Here is a 14,628-nt window from a genome sequence, read left to right as displayed (position 1 = left end):
GTCATGAGCAGTTGGGGTGAGTGGAAACAAAGACAGGAAAGCACTAAGTGTGTGATGCCATCATGTCATCATGGACCACAATCTCTAAGGAATGTTTCCAGCAACTTGTTGAATTTATACCACGAAGGATTAAGACAGCTGAAGGCAAAAGAGGGTCTAACCCAGGGGTGGGCAACTCCAGGTCTCAAGGGCTGGTGTCCTGCAGGTTTTAGATGTCCTTGATCCATCACAGCTGATTCAAATGGCTAAATTACCTCCTCAACATGTCCTGAAGTTCTCCAGAGGCCTGGTAACAAACTAATCATGTGATTCAGGTGTGTTGACCCAGGGTGTTATTTAAAACCTGCAGGACACCGGCCCTCGAGGCCTGGAGTTGCCCACCCCTGGTCCAACCTCTTACTAGTAAACTAATAAAGTGTCCTGTGTGTGAATGTTTGCATAATCCGTCCATGGAAGGAAACGCGTTTCATGTTGCGTTTGCTGGCAGCATAGTAAGAGTTGTGGTTCTAATAATAAATACATTCTTTGTTGTGCAGTTTGTTTTTTGCAGGCTGGAGGATAATGGTCACTTTTCTTATCTTTGCAGAGTTAGCATCTGGGCTACTTTGCTTTGCAGCTCCTTGTTACTTAGAAAATGAGCTGCAAGCCTTTTTATTTGAATTGCTTATGTGGTATTATGTGATATTTAGCTAATGTAAAGGTGAGTTCTCTTTGCATGTATTATTATTATTATTATTATAGGAAGTATGTTCAGGCCCTGGGTAAACTACATAAGTATGGGTACAGTTAAGGTGATGTCAGGTTATAGGAAGTGACTGAAGGAGCTTTTTTATGTAATTGTTTCACAATATATATCAAGTTTCTTACTCACCATATTTGAGGAATATGTGTGGGCCCTTTTTCCTCTTTGTAAATTTTTGTTATGTATACAATTTGTTTATGGACATGAACTTAGACAAAGTTTTTTACATTAGTTTTAACACCAACACGATCGTGCATGTAGCATGTCAAAAGAATTAAACCAGCAGACATTACTTACATTAATGATGACAGCAACTTTTGCTACCCCTCTCAGTATGTTGTACCATATTCCTGTACAATGAGAATATGTGTCAGCTAATGTTTTTCAGGTATAAGATTTCTCTTCTTATAATTAAACAAATATTATTTTCTCTTGTTATTGTGATCCTTCCTGAATAACATGCATTTTTAAACATGCCACAGTGTTTTAAATATAACCCACCGATGTCTTTAGCTCTTGCTGCCACTGGTCTTCGCAGCTCCGTCACAAATTTCTTGGCATCAAGTCGTATTTCAATGATGTTGTTGAGCAGAGCAAAGAGTGGAGCCAGCGGGAAGGATGCCACAAACAATGTAACAAAACCAAACTGGATGACTGGACAAAGGAGCAAAGCAAAAAATCAGTACCAACATATCCTTTTACCTGTGCAAATATAAATGTACTGAAAACATATTATAGACACACAATTAAAAATTTTTGTCTACTCTCTCTACATAAACAAAATTGCATTGAATTAGAATATAGATTAACATGGAAATCCTCAAAACCTTGAAACCACAATAAGAATCAGTATAATCTCACAACTGATCCTTTAGTCATGATTTAGACTTTTGAATGACACGCAGCCATCAGTGTTTATAGAAAATTATCTTTGCACACAAGAAAACAGACTTCTGTTTTGCTTTGTTCATATCTAGTATTTAAGAACCAAAGTGGTGAAGGATATTTAGTGTGTAGTACTGACTCATTTCCATATATTCAGGAGTTAATCCACCAAATGGCTCCAGAAAATGGTCGGTTTCATATCTCGTCAGCTTCTTCTGTCTCTCTTCTTCCTGAAAAGCTCCTTGCTTTGACCGAATGTACCGAATCAGTTTCTTCAGTTTGCTGAAAGACATGTGCACATATGAATACATAAATGCATATAGACGCACGCATATATGAACAATAATGGACACAGATCACTCTAATGGCATGTCGGTGCTGTACATTTGGAAGTAATAAGTTGTGTTCAATCATTTCATGTATAAGTAATAACTTGGACTACAGATGAGTTGTTTGATGGTTTGATGATCCTTCTTTACAGCTACAGTCAAAAGGAGTGTGTTTTTTGTGTTGCCACAGGCTGTCAATGCTAACCTCAGCCTTGGGTGTTATACGGTTTACTCAAATTGGCATTATGGCTTCTGTGCCAGTGATTACATTCGAACAGAAAAAAGTTACATTATCTCCTCACTACATAACAGTGTTTGATATGCATATAAAAAGTTGTTATCACTAAATGTCAATATGTAGGAGTGTGCACAGAATTCAAGAGAATGGAATTCAGATAAGTATTTTTTTAAGTACTTCCTGAATATCGAGGAGTGATTATAGAAAGAAGATCTCATGCAATTACACTACAACAATGTGATGTGCAAGAGCAACAAACCAATATGAAGTGATCCTACTTACGGTATTCCAATCTCAAAAAGGTTGTTCTGGATAAGTTGCTTTCCCAACATGGTGATACTCAGCTGGATACACAGCTCCATCAGACAGCCTCCATGAGCACACTGTAAAACAATCCCACACTAAAGTCAACCACAGAAAAGAAGGAATTTTTAAAAGTACACCTAAAGCAAAATGATAGTATTCTCCGTTCTTGTTGCAAAGACAGCAACAACTGCACTTTTTTTACTGATTGTGTGGATATCTGGGCAAAAAGATGACCTGATACAGAATGCAAACACGACCTCTCTTGTCAAGACGACACAACAGCACTTGCACTCTTGCCATCACCACTTTCTACAAAGGCACTTTAGAGAGTGTCCTGACCAGCAACATCTCACTCTGGTATGGCAGCAACATTTCTTTAGACCTTAAACACCTTCAGAGAATGGCACACTAGGAGAAATGTAAATATTTTCATTATAACACAACAGTGTGCAGAGCAGAATGACTTGCTCTACCTTGGGTCATGTAATCACAGGAAGGTTGGTGGTTTGATCCCTGCCTCCCTGTAGTCCACCCGAGTCCATGAGTTGAAATATCTTTGGGGAAGTTGCCCCAGTGTATCCATTAGAGTGTGTGATAAATACTGGAATGCCAATTTATTAATAATGTTGCACCAACTTCATTTTCTAAGTGACTTGGTCAAAACTAAGCAGATCTGATGAGGAAATGAGTAGTGTGTAAGTGCAGATTTTACACTTGCATTTTTCTCTGGAAATAGCATTGTAATTCAGAAAAAGTGAGAGGAAGATGACTGATGATAACTAATATGTTTGTGATATAAAGGTGAATCTCTAGTTAGAAAGTGAAGCAGGCTGAATGTGGTCTTTAAGATTGTGTTAGTGCTTCTCTGGATAGTTCACATGATGTGCAGGAGTGCATTATTAGGAATTATTCCACCTTTTAAACCTCAAATCTGCATGTAACTGTGTGACTGAGGACCAGAAATGTGTCGGGGTGAGGACTAAGTGAAAAGCTACAGAACCAAAGCTTTGGTGTAAGTTGGGGCGCACACACACACACACACACACACACACACACACACACACATTCAATCGTATAACCCAGCGGTCCCCAACCCCCGGGCCTCGGACCGGTACCAGTCCGTGAGTCGTTTGGTACCGGGCCGCGAGAGTTGAGGCTCAGGTGTGAAATGTATGGTTTTCAGGGTTTTTATCGGTTTTCAGCGTTATTTTGTTATCGTTTCTATTGTTAACTCGGTTTTCCTGCATCTTTTCACGTGTGTTATGAATAAATCTTCTTCCTTTTTTCGGTACCGGTACTAGTTTTATTTTGTTGTATTTATCCGCGACACCTTAAAGGCCGGTCCGTGAAAATATTGTCGGGCATAAACCGGTCCGTGGCGCAAAAAAGGTTGGAGACCGCTGGTATAACCAATTCAGAATCAACAATTGTGATTTTCTTTGAGGCAAGATTGAAGTACTGATCTAATATTATGCATTATATGTAATATTATATTGTCCCCTGGTATTAATAAAGTATTCTGATTCTGATTCTTTACCAGAAAAAAGAAAGAACAAGCAGTTCAATAAAAATGTCATTATACTTCTAGAATGTGACTTAAAATGTGTTTAATATGAAAACTGGGAGAAAGTGCAGTAAAATAAAATGTATTTATTTTGTTTAAATTATCTTCAGAACAATTATACTCCAAGTCCAGTCTGAAATTATTATGACAGCTTTTGTTTGAGGTTAATTTGTAAAAACACAAGGCTTACCTCTTCCATTCTGTAAGAGTCAAACACATATAGGTAGCTGCCTGGCCTGCCTACAAGTCTAAAATGAAAATGAATGGAAAACTGTTTAAAGTGTGAAGTATCAAATATTAAACTTTGTGCATAAACAGTAACTGATAAAATAAAAAGAAAAAAAAAAGAAAAAACAAAAACAATAAATTATGAGATTACTAACCTTCCCCTGAAGAAAGCAATGTAGATGATTGGGGAAAATGCATTAACAAACTTGAGAATGAAGGTCTTGAAGATGAGTCTCTCCTCAAAATTCTTGTCAGTTTTAGGAGCCTCTATAAGGGAACAGAAAAATTATTATTATTATTATTATTTTCTTTTTCTTTTTGACAGTTACTTCTAAACACTGGAACAAAATAAAACAACAACATGTCTCAAAACAGTTGAGATGGGGCCATGTTCACCACTGTGTGGCATCCCCTCTTCTTTTAAAAACATCTTTCATTTCTAAACATGTGGGAGGAGATCAGTTGCTGCTCCTTTGGGAGAGGAATGTTGTTTCATTCTTGTCTGATCAACAAGATCAGGCTTTAAACAGTCCTGAAATGTTTTTATTTGTTGAAAGGTCTAGGCAGCCCAGTTCCCAGACTCTTCTATTACAAAGCCATGCTTTTGAATGGAGTGCTGATAAAAAAAAAAGTCACATGCTTTCTATCCTCTTAAGTCAGGAGGCTGCAGCATTTTTCAAGAACAATTTCAAATTTGGATTCATATGACCACAAAGTAGTTTCCCACGTTGTCTCAGTCCATTTCTTTTAACACCTGTCTGACAGTTGCATGGGCCAAACCATGGAGATGAGTGACCAAGGGGGTGTAGACCACTCCTGTGTAAGGAAGCACCCAATCATGTGCGGTCCCAGGCCTATACCGAGTCCGTGCAGAGGAGGCCAGCCACCCCACCTGGGGCCAGCACCTGTCACCACAAGCCCCCTAAGCCCCACATCTCAAAACGGTAAGGCAGCACCCGCCCCAACCATCCACTACCACAAAACAGCAGCTGCAAATCAGTCTAGATTCTAGCTACACTTTAAACCCAGATGTTCCTTTAACTAAACTTTTAGAGTGGTCATTACCAGTACTTATTGTTTCATGTTTTGCAAAAACATGATGCTAGCTATGTCCCAATTCATAGGCACATCCTTCGGATGACCCGGCCTTCGCGGTCTACGTGGGCCAGGTCCTCCGAAGGATGTGCCTATGAACTGGGACATACCTGGTGAGTCACAGTTTAGCCATAACATTAGCATTTAGATGAGGGTTTCTACCATTTCATTTTAGCTCTGTTCTTGCATGTGTTTGTCTACATAACTGATTACTGGATATGGTAAATTACCAGTTCGCAGCTGCTTTTTAAGGTTGCACACAAGTGATTTGTTGCCTTAGCAGTGATGTGGAAAACCTTTCAGATGAAGAGGGCATTGATAGCTGAGATTTGACTCGTGCTTTCTCTCCTTCCCTCTGAGGTGACAAAGGCATAGAGGCTGCTGCTTTTCAAATGCCTTATTTTTCTTATTTGGCCATTCATGACATTATTAATGATAATACTGTGTTTTGGTAGAGCAGGTCATCTACTAATCGGTAGGTTGGTGGTTTGATCCCTGGCTTCTCCAGTCCGCATATCCTTGGGCAAGATACTAACTCCAAGGCATGCTGCATAAACCGCTCAGAGTGCTCCAGGAGAGCAGAAAAGTGCTATATAACAATCAGTCCATTTACCATGCATAAGAGATAACTAATAGGGAAGCCCACTGGAGGGCTACACACATAATCACAGAACTGGAGATACATCAACTAACTACTACTCTTTTGCCATTCTAGCTGGATAGCTTGTGTTTTTGTTTTACTCTCAATAGACCAGACCCAACTGATATTCATACACTGGTATGAACATAGTAATAAACATTTATGTTTACGTTTCATATAAAAAGGTTTTCCAATGGTATAAGAATTATTGTGAAGACAAAGAAATAATTGACCAGACACAAATGTCCTTACTGTATTTGTGCTAAGTTTAGTTAACAGCATTAGCCTGTTTTATACAAAACTTACCTAATACAGTAAGCCATCGTGCCACAGCTCCATATACCTCATCCAGTATAAGGATGACCACAAGGTTGATGATGGCTGCAGTGGTTTTAACTGTCAGCTGCACATGGTTCCTTGTGATCAGACTGGAACTCATATGAAGAGCAGCTTTGGTGGAGATGCGGTAGAGGATCACACCAAACACAATGGCAAATGTAACACCAATCTGAAGGAGTAAAAGGGTTTTTCACCTTTAAACATAACATCAGTGATGTACAGTATATGCAGAGAATAAGATTTTTCCTACCATTAACAACATCATGACGATGTTAGTCATGTAGGCAGGCAGACGGTCCTGAAATGTAAGCTTTTCTATCTGAAACAAGTAAATAATAAAACAGTAAAAAAATTAACTCAGGTCAAACATGACATGTAATGTCACCACAGTCATACTTTTAAATGTATTAAAATCAACACAACATATTAAGAAAGCAAAATAGACAAAGAGAAAGTTCCAAAAAAAAGAAATCAACAGTACAAGGAATGCACTGGCCAGCTCAACAATATCAACAGGCCTGAAATAAGGATGCTGACTTTAATCACTGACAGGCCAGGCCAGCAGGAGGCCTCCGTTAAAGGGACATCACCGATGCCAAGATCAATTGATTCCCAGAAATCTGTTACCTCCAAGCCACAAGCTCCTTACAGGTGACGATAGCTCAGTCACCTGTAAGGGAAGCACTTATCCCCTCTCCATGTACCTCCTCTTTGCCATTCTGGGAGCCCTCTAGGCAACCGAGTAGCCCCTGAATTTTCAGAGGATTTCTCTCAAGAAAGACTGTTGCAGACTCTAACAAACAGAGCCCACTGTCGCTCCCCTGTCGAGAGTTCCTTAAGCTCATTGACAGAACTCTGGGCAGTACGCATCCTGTTGTGTTTCAATAAACATTCCAAAGTTGCCAGTGTCTGTGGTAGTCTGCTTCTTGAGTCTGATATGAACCAAAACATGTCAAACAAAAATATAATCAGAAACCAACTTTCACTTTTAGAGCTGTTGATTCTCTGAGAGCAAAACTAAAAAACTAAATGAAAGATCAAGGAAACTGATTCAGAGCGATTTCACATGAATGGCAAACAAATCCTTGGACTATTAGATAGCTGTTAGCTCAAGGCTCTTATTATACTTTAGGAATACAAGTAAGGCCACAGTCTAAGAGTAAAGTGCTCTGTTATATAGTGAGATACTATTACATTAGCTAGAGGCAGCTGTGACTCAGATAGCAGAGGGGCAAATCCCTGGTTTACTCCAGTCTGCATGTTGAACTCTCCTTAGGCAAGATATTGAACCCTGAGTTGCCCCCAGTGCACCCATCTTAGTGTGTGTGATTGTTAGGCAAGGTAAACAGAATAGAAGGTATGCACACTCATAAATATTGGTGCTAAATATGTTGTAAATGTGCAGTCTTAGTTCTGTGCACAAAGCAAATATAACTACTTTTCATAATGTTTTGAAAAGATTGTTGGTGATAAAATGTTTTCCCGTGGGCTGTGCAATAAACAGTGGCACAAAAAAGCATTAGATTACACAATGCAAACATACAAATACATGGCAAAGTGTCAGCTCTTGCAAGATGTTTAATAGCATTTGCAAAAGCAAATGTAGGTATATTGACAAAAGACACCCTTTTTATGCACAAACTAAAGCACTTGGCAAAACAGTTTTAAAGTAAAATACAACTAGAATACTCAATAACCTTATGATACACGCAGCTTTAATAATAAAAGATTTTCATGGACAGCATAGAGTGTGTTTACCTTGTCCTGGGACTTTTGACGTTTCCTTAGAGACTTTTGCATTACTTTGAATTCGTACTCAGCCCTGGGGTGATCCTATGATGACACACACAAAAAATGATAAACAGTGGCAGTGATTCATACTAACCAAACTAAAATAGATGTTGAAGAGACACGTCTAACCAAAAACAGTATCAAAAAAGTATAACATCAATATAATTTCAAAAAAGTATCTTTTCCCTTAATCTTTGAATTCAGGTGTTTTGGGTCCTATTGCAACAGGTGCATAAAAATCAATCTGATTGTCCTCCCAACCTCTGGTGGTTGTTTTCTCTGAAGATGTTGGAGAAAACAGCCACTTATAAGAAAGATGATGGTAATGTAGGGACAGTTATTCTTTAAGATACTACGTCACTCTACAGGCTTGGAATACAAGAAGTCTTTTCTGAAAAATAATGTTTTTGGCTGTTTTCTCCAACAGCTTCAGAGAAAACAACCACCAGAGGTTGGGAGAAAACAACTGTGGAGTCCAGCCACAATCATCATTTAATTAAAACATTTTTAATACTAAAAATATGTTTTCTTACTTTTCAGTAGGTCAAATAATTGACATCCGTAAGACAGTGAAGTGAAAAATCACAGTTAGAGTAAAAGTGAATAGAAGAGCAAAGATGTGAGCTGAAAGGAAATGACCACAGTGCAGTTTAAAGGGGAAACATTATCACAATGTACAGACTTAGCATTTATAAGCTGTGTCTAATGGAACCTGGGAGTGTAGGGTCTCACAATTACTAATAATTGTGATTAAACATGTTATAACTATCAAACTAACCTAAACACGAGACAAATTTAAAAGCTGGCTACATACTTTTTTGCCTGTTTCCAAGTGTGATGATCTTACTCATTGTTTGAGATGGTAGTTTGTTTGCTGTTAAACTGGACAGAACTATCTTTTTAGGGTGTCTGTATAAGGTGATAAAGTTAACATTTTATTTTGCCCACGCTCTTTTCTGATATGATTTTCTTTCATCCATCCCAGGATCCATTCAGCTTAACAGTTAGAGAAAAAAAGCAATGAAGTTGCCAAAGGGATACTGATATAAAACAAGCATTCTGGGACCCATCTCTCTCTTCATTTATTGTTTAAAGATTTGTGTCAGAAAGCACTCAAACAAGCAAAATCATGAAATCAGGATTTCACAGTTATGAACCAATCAGTCAAATCATGTGTGCATTTTGTCCTGTAAACAAAATGTTAGTCAATGGTCATAATTTTATAAATGTAATTTTTTTTTCAATAAATCATCTTTGGACTGTACATGGTATTAAGAATATATATAAACTGTGCAGGTCGCAGCAGCAGCAGAAAGGTTATGAAAAGTAAAGAGACAAGATAATAGTAATAAAATAATATGAATTTTCACCAAACCTTGAGAGCTTCCTGTGAAAAACAAATTCAGAGAAACAACATTTAAGTAAAGTGAAAAATGGGTAAATATGTTTTCAGTCTGTATGACAGTAAATTGAGAGAGGGTACTGTTTTTTTCATAATCACACTGAATAGTAAAGTCTATTCATGCTCAATGTGAGTGAACATGAATGGACAACAAAAATAAAAATAAACACAAAAATGTTCTTAAATGGAAAAGTCTGATTTCCGAAAATATGAATAGAATATGAATATTTGTCACAAAAGACAACATTTCTAGTTTGGCGACCTGGGTTCTCTTTATAGTATTGTATATATAGCAGGTCTTTTATTTATTATGTGGGCCTTGGGTCTCTGCTTTTTATCCTTTCACACAGAAAAGCAGTTGTGTTATTACTCACTTCCTCATCCTCGAACCCTGTAAGGTCCCATTCATAGTTGAGTCTCATCTGCCTCCTTTTCCAATGCTCCATGAACATGGCAGCTTTAAAAGAGAGGTAAGAAAATATGCAGAAGCAACCAGACATCAAAATGTGCATGTTTAAAATATAAAATCTGGAAATTACACAGAACAAGAAAGATTGGTGGTAAGCACAGCAGATGCAGGTAAAGCAACAAGTGGGCTGGGTAAATAAGGCCTCATATAGAGAGATCGACAACCACTCGTGCTTTACAGCCAATCCTGGAATGACTAATTCCCTTCACATGCGTGTCTTTGGACTGTGGGAGGGAACCAGAGTCCCTGAAAATCTGGAAAACCTTTTGCTGTGAGGTGACAGTGCTAGTCAATAAAAACTGTTCCACCTGCATGAGACAATTCAATTTCTTTTATAAAACATCTCCCAGAAAAGTGATCAACAAACAGAAGAAGGGCTATCAATAATCAAATCTGAGTACAATAAGCTAATGGACTCCAGACTAACTCGGGGAAGGCTGATGTCGTTACTTTCTCACATATGCACAGGTAGATTTGGGTAGCCTTTTCCCTTTAATAAATGAAATCATCATTTAATTAGTGCTTTTTATATTTACTCTGGTTACTCTTTTTTGCCATTTGTTTGATGCTTTAAAAAACAAGTGTGACAAAACAGCAAAAGAAAAAGCAATCAGGGAGAGGCGTATACATTTTAACAGCACGTTATAAAGCGGACACACATACTCTACTTTTGTTTTTTTGAATGAGCTGCTGTATCTTCACTCACCCCAGAGAGCCATGAATATAGAGAAGAAAACTGTGGCAGGATTGTCAAACAGATGACTTGCCCGGGCAGTCCCACAGGCGGTGCTAAGTTTCCAGTAGCTGCATACTCTGTCACACAGTGGACACATGGTGATGTTGTTCCTTGGATGACAAATCTCCATGCTAGAATTAACAGAAAGGCACATGCAGAGTTGTATTTTTTTTTTTTTATCACTGTTTAGATTATGTAAAATACATGATTATAACCCACCACTACTTTGCTAATGCAACCCTCACACTATCTTTAGGCTAATCTCAAATCACACAAAAATTTAATTTGTTATGGCAACTGAATAACAAGAGTACAGCAGGAATACTGACAGGCACTACAAAGAGACAACATATTTCTCCCATGCAGGCTTCTCTTCATTGGCTCCAAGTTAAATCCAGAATCAAACTAAATCTTTCTAGTCACATATAAGGTATTAAATAATCAGGCCCCATCTTATCCTAACAACCTCTGATTACCACTCCAACACAGCACTTCACTCTGTTTTTTTCCTTTTCGTTTTGATGGGGGGGCTCAGAAAAGTATTAACACGTGTCTTGCATCTGCAGGTGATTTTGTTTCTGTGTATATGTGTGCATATGCAGATTTGTGAAGTTACACCTGTGAGCTGTATAATATCCAAAAGACCAACAAAATGCACCACGATGAAACCCAGAAACCAAACATTTAACCAAGGGTGAATACACAAGCATAGACAAGGACAGGAGGGTGGTAAATGATGCTGTGAGGACACCTCCACCCCCAGAATCACCCAAATCACCATAGGTCAAACAACAGAGCCCTTCACTCTCAGACTCCTGACTTACTTGTGGTTCCTACAGTTTCTAGAAGTAGAATGGGAGGCAGAGCCTTCAGCTTTCAGGCTCCTGTCCTGTGGAACCAGCTCCCAGATCAGCCTCACTTATCCCCTTTATACTCCCTGTGCATTGTTATTCCACTAGATCATTTTATTAAATTTCATCTTCTCTCTCTATAGTTTATACTTTTTTTCTTTTCTCATCCTCCACACTCCCAAAAAAGTAGCGGAAGATCGCTGCTGTTTCTTGAGTCTGACTCCTCTCTTGTTGAAAGTGAGTTTTTCCTTTCCACTGTTACCAAGAGCTGCTCATAGGGGAATCATCAGGTTACTGGGGGTTTCTCTCTCATATAAAATGTAAAGTACTGTGAGGCAGCTGTCGTTATGATTTGGTGCTATATAAAAAAATGAAACTGAAATACACTTTTTTCACATGGTCTTCCTGGATTAAATCTCTTTCTTGAGGATTTTCCCTTTTTATAAACACTGTATCCGATACATTCATATTACATAGTGGATTTCTCCAAATTTGTTTTGCTCTTAGTGATGTGACTGTAATAGTATGACAATATATACACTGGGATATGATGTTTGGCATGTTTACACACAAAAAACAGGACATACCTGATAAAATGGGATACTCATGTCCATTTAAATCAGCGATTACCTCACAGCCACCAGTCACAGGGCTGACTTTGATAGCAAATGTCGAAGTATGTGAAGTATTTTCGTTATCATAATGATAGTAACTATTCTGGTTATTTCTTTTTTGAGATTTGCAGCTGTTATTAGCTCAGTTTTCCTAAAACAGATTCCCATTAGGCACTGATGAATAGATGGGTCATCTGGTTTGTGTTACAGTCTGTTTGCTTTCTGTTAGGATTCTGACACTTACAGTGAGTGGCATTTGTCTCCACTGGATAGAAATTTGCACTGCCAGCATGTCATAATATCCTGTGGATAATAAAAAGCAGGTGGAGAAAGGAAAGGAGGCCCTCATTTCTGTAGTAATTCATCAAACTTTTACAGTTCTCTCCTGCTTGTTGTACTTTCACTTCCTCTTTCCATTTTTTGATTTCCATCCGCTTTAAGTCCTACACTGTTAAATAGTTTTTACTGCTAACTTCCTTTATTTAGCCTCTGTGTTAAATTTACAATAATGTGTTAAATTTACAATAATGTATTCTTAGTGTTTTGTTGTGGAAAACAATCACAAACCATTTAGAAGAGGGGTTGGGTGGGAATGAAAGAGTAACGTTTTCAGACTTTTTGGTATCATCACTCTATTACGTACCTACAATATCAATAGTGTGCAGTTACATATTGTAAAATGATCCGAGCAAGGCAAAAATATGGTAAGTGGCACTAGATATCAACACAAGATAAAAAAGGTGTGCATTAAACTCTATTAATAATAAGTTGAAACTGAACTGATGACCTATATCTCCAGTATTTGGTGCAAATAGCACATGGAAACCACACCACACCACAATAGACCGAGTGAAACAACAAAAACCAAACAATGTGCACATGTAAAACTTTGAGTTTGTTATTTATAGTTGTTAAATATGGATGAGTTATATTTCAATTCACTTCAGTTTGATTTTATTTATATTTTGCCACATCACAGCAGCAGTTGCCTCAAGGTGCTTTATACTTAAAGGTGAAGACTCTTCAAATATACACTGAAAAAAACCCAACAAACACATGAGCTCTGTGACCAGCAGGTGACAGCGTGAAGGAAAAACTCCCTTTTAACAGGAAGAAACCTCCGACGGAGCCAGGCTCAGGGAGGAGCCGCCATCTGCAGCGACCCGAATCTCTGTAGTCTTCAATACAAAATGATTGTCTTTTATGAACTGTTTTTTTACTTGAAGTAATCACACAATCTGATTGCATGATCAAAGATAACAAACTACCTTATGTCCTTAACATTTTTCACTGGCAACAAATAAAGCTTTGTTTTCAAAGTACACCCCAGCTATAACACAGATTGTTACACTGAGTCTAAAAACTAAAAATATTCCATTTTTATAACACTATTGTTCAGGTGGATGTTTATGATGTGTATGTTTTGAAGAGGGAGGCGAATAATCATGTTGAGATTATGATCACAACTAAGTGATAATAACACATATGTTAAATAAATTAAATAAATAATGTTAAATCTGGCTACTAGATCTGCATTCATCTTTTTCCTGCAGTGCTACCCTGTAGCTTTCCAGCTTTAACTTTTGTCACCTGTCAAACAACTGAAATGGTGTTCATAGGGCTTGTCTTTAAATGTGTACATCTCTGAGGTGATTATAGTTAGAATCACATAGAACTGGAATTTTTGCACATGCATTTTTGTTTACCTTGGAATGTTGTCATCGACTGTGGCGCATCCATACAAAAAGACAATGACCCCCACTAGTGAGGCAGGAATCAGCATCTGGGTATACAGGCCTAGCCAAGCAAAGTACAGCCCAATCTTCTCACCAAAATACTTCCTAAACACCCGGGGAAACAGATAAAAAATCATTTTTATTACACAAATCTAAACTGTAGTATATTGTTTTTCCCTTATTTACCACTATCTGCACAGACACAAAGGAACTTGTGAATCGTTTCCTGCATACTCTAACAATATATCCATAATAAGTATACATCTATATTCTGGCTCATTAATATGGTTGATCCAGAAGTATAAGTTGTGGTAAGCAGGAGGCGGCTTATTGTGGAGGTGGATGATGGCCATGTAATGTCAGATGCAATATGTGGATATTTGAGCAGTTATAGTAATTAATATAGTGCTTTATCCTACACACTTTATCAAACTCACATTCAGCCAGTTTGAGGGAGGAAGCAGGAGTAGAAGGAGAAAGTCTCGAGTTAGAAAGCCCAGGGTGTATATGTGACTAGTGTTTATTGATGATCTGACTGCTAGAAGCAACAGGATGAACAATGAAATGCACAGGGTCCTACTCTGATCTGAACCCAACATGAGTTTTAGTTGCAAGAGACAAATCCAAAGACAGAGAGATCCACAACTAAGCAGCAACTGAAGA

The 14,628-nt window shown here is 38.0% G+C and overlaps 1 protein-coding gene across 1 annotated transcript in view; it reads right to left on the bottom strand.

The window, feature by feature from the left end:
- The window catches only part of ano1b (anoctamin 1, calcium activated chloride channel b), a 37,273-nt gene that overhangs the window by 6,112 nt on the left and 16,533 nt on the right, over nucleotides 1–14,628 (bottom strand). The window contains exons 10-21 of the mRNA XM_084934338.1: nucleotides 13,936–14,070; nucleotides 10,735–10,895; nucleotides 9,934–10,016; nucleotides 8,125–8,199; nucleotides 6,617–6,685; nucleotides 6,334–6,535; nucleotides 4,448–4,559; nucleotides 4,255–4,312; nucleotides 2,477–2,577; nucleotides 1,767–1,909; nucleotides 1,244–1,396; nucleotides 1,040–1,092 (exon numbers count right to left, since the gene is read on the bottom strand). Coding sequence (XP_084790464.1) covers nucleotides 1,040–1,092; nucleotides 1,244–1,396; nucleotides 1,767–1,909; nucleotides 2,477–2,577; nucleotides 4,255–4,312; nucleotides 4,448–4,559; nucleotides 6,334–6,535; nucleotides 6,617–6,685; nucleotides 8,125–8,199; nucleotides 9,934–10,016; nucleotides 10,735–10,895; nucleotides 13,936–14,070 — 1,345 coding nt within the window. The remainder of the gene's footprint in view (nucleotides 1–1,039; nucleotides 1,093–1,243; nucleotides 1,397–1,766; nucleotides 1,910–2,476; nucleotides 2,578–4,254; nucleotides 4,313–4,447; nucleotides 4,560–6,333; nucleotides 6,536–6,616; nucleotides 6,686–8,124; nucleotides 8,200–9,933; nucleotides 10,017–10,734; nucleotides 10,896–13,935; nucleotides 14,071–14,628) is intronic.

The sequence above is a fragment of the Perissodus microlepis genome, chromosome 7, assembly GCF_051167445.1.
Source record: "Perissodus microlepis isolate ML-2025 ecotype Zambia chromosome 7, ASM5116744v1, whole genome shotgun sequence".
Taxonomy (NCBI): domain Eukaryota; kingdom Metazoa; phylum Chordata; class Actinopteri; order Cichliformes; family Cichlidae; genus Perissodus; species Perissodus microlepis.
Note: the sequence above shows the minus strand (reverse complement) of the source record. Positions and strands in the feature narration are given on the sequence as shown.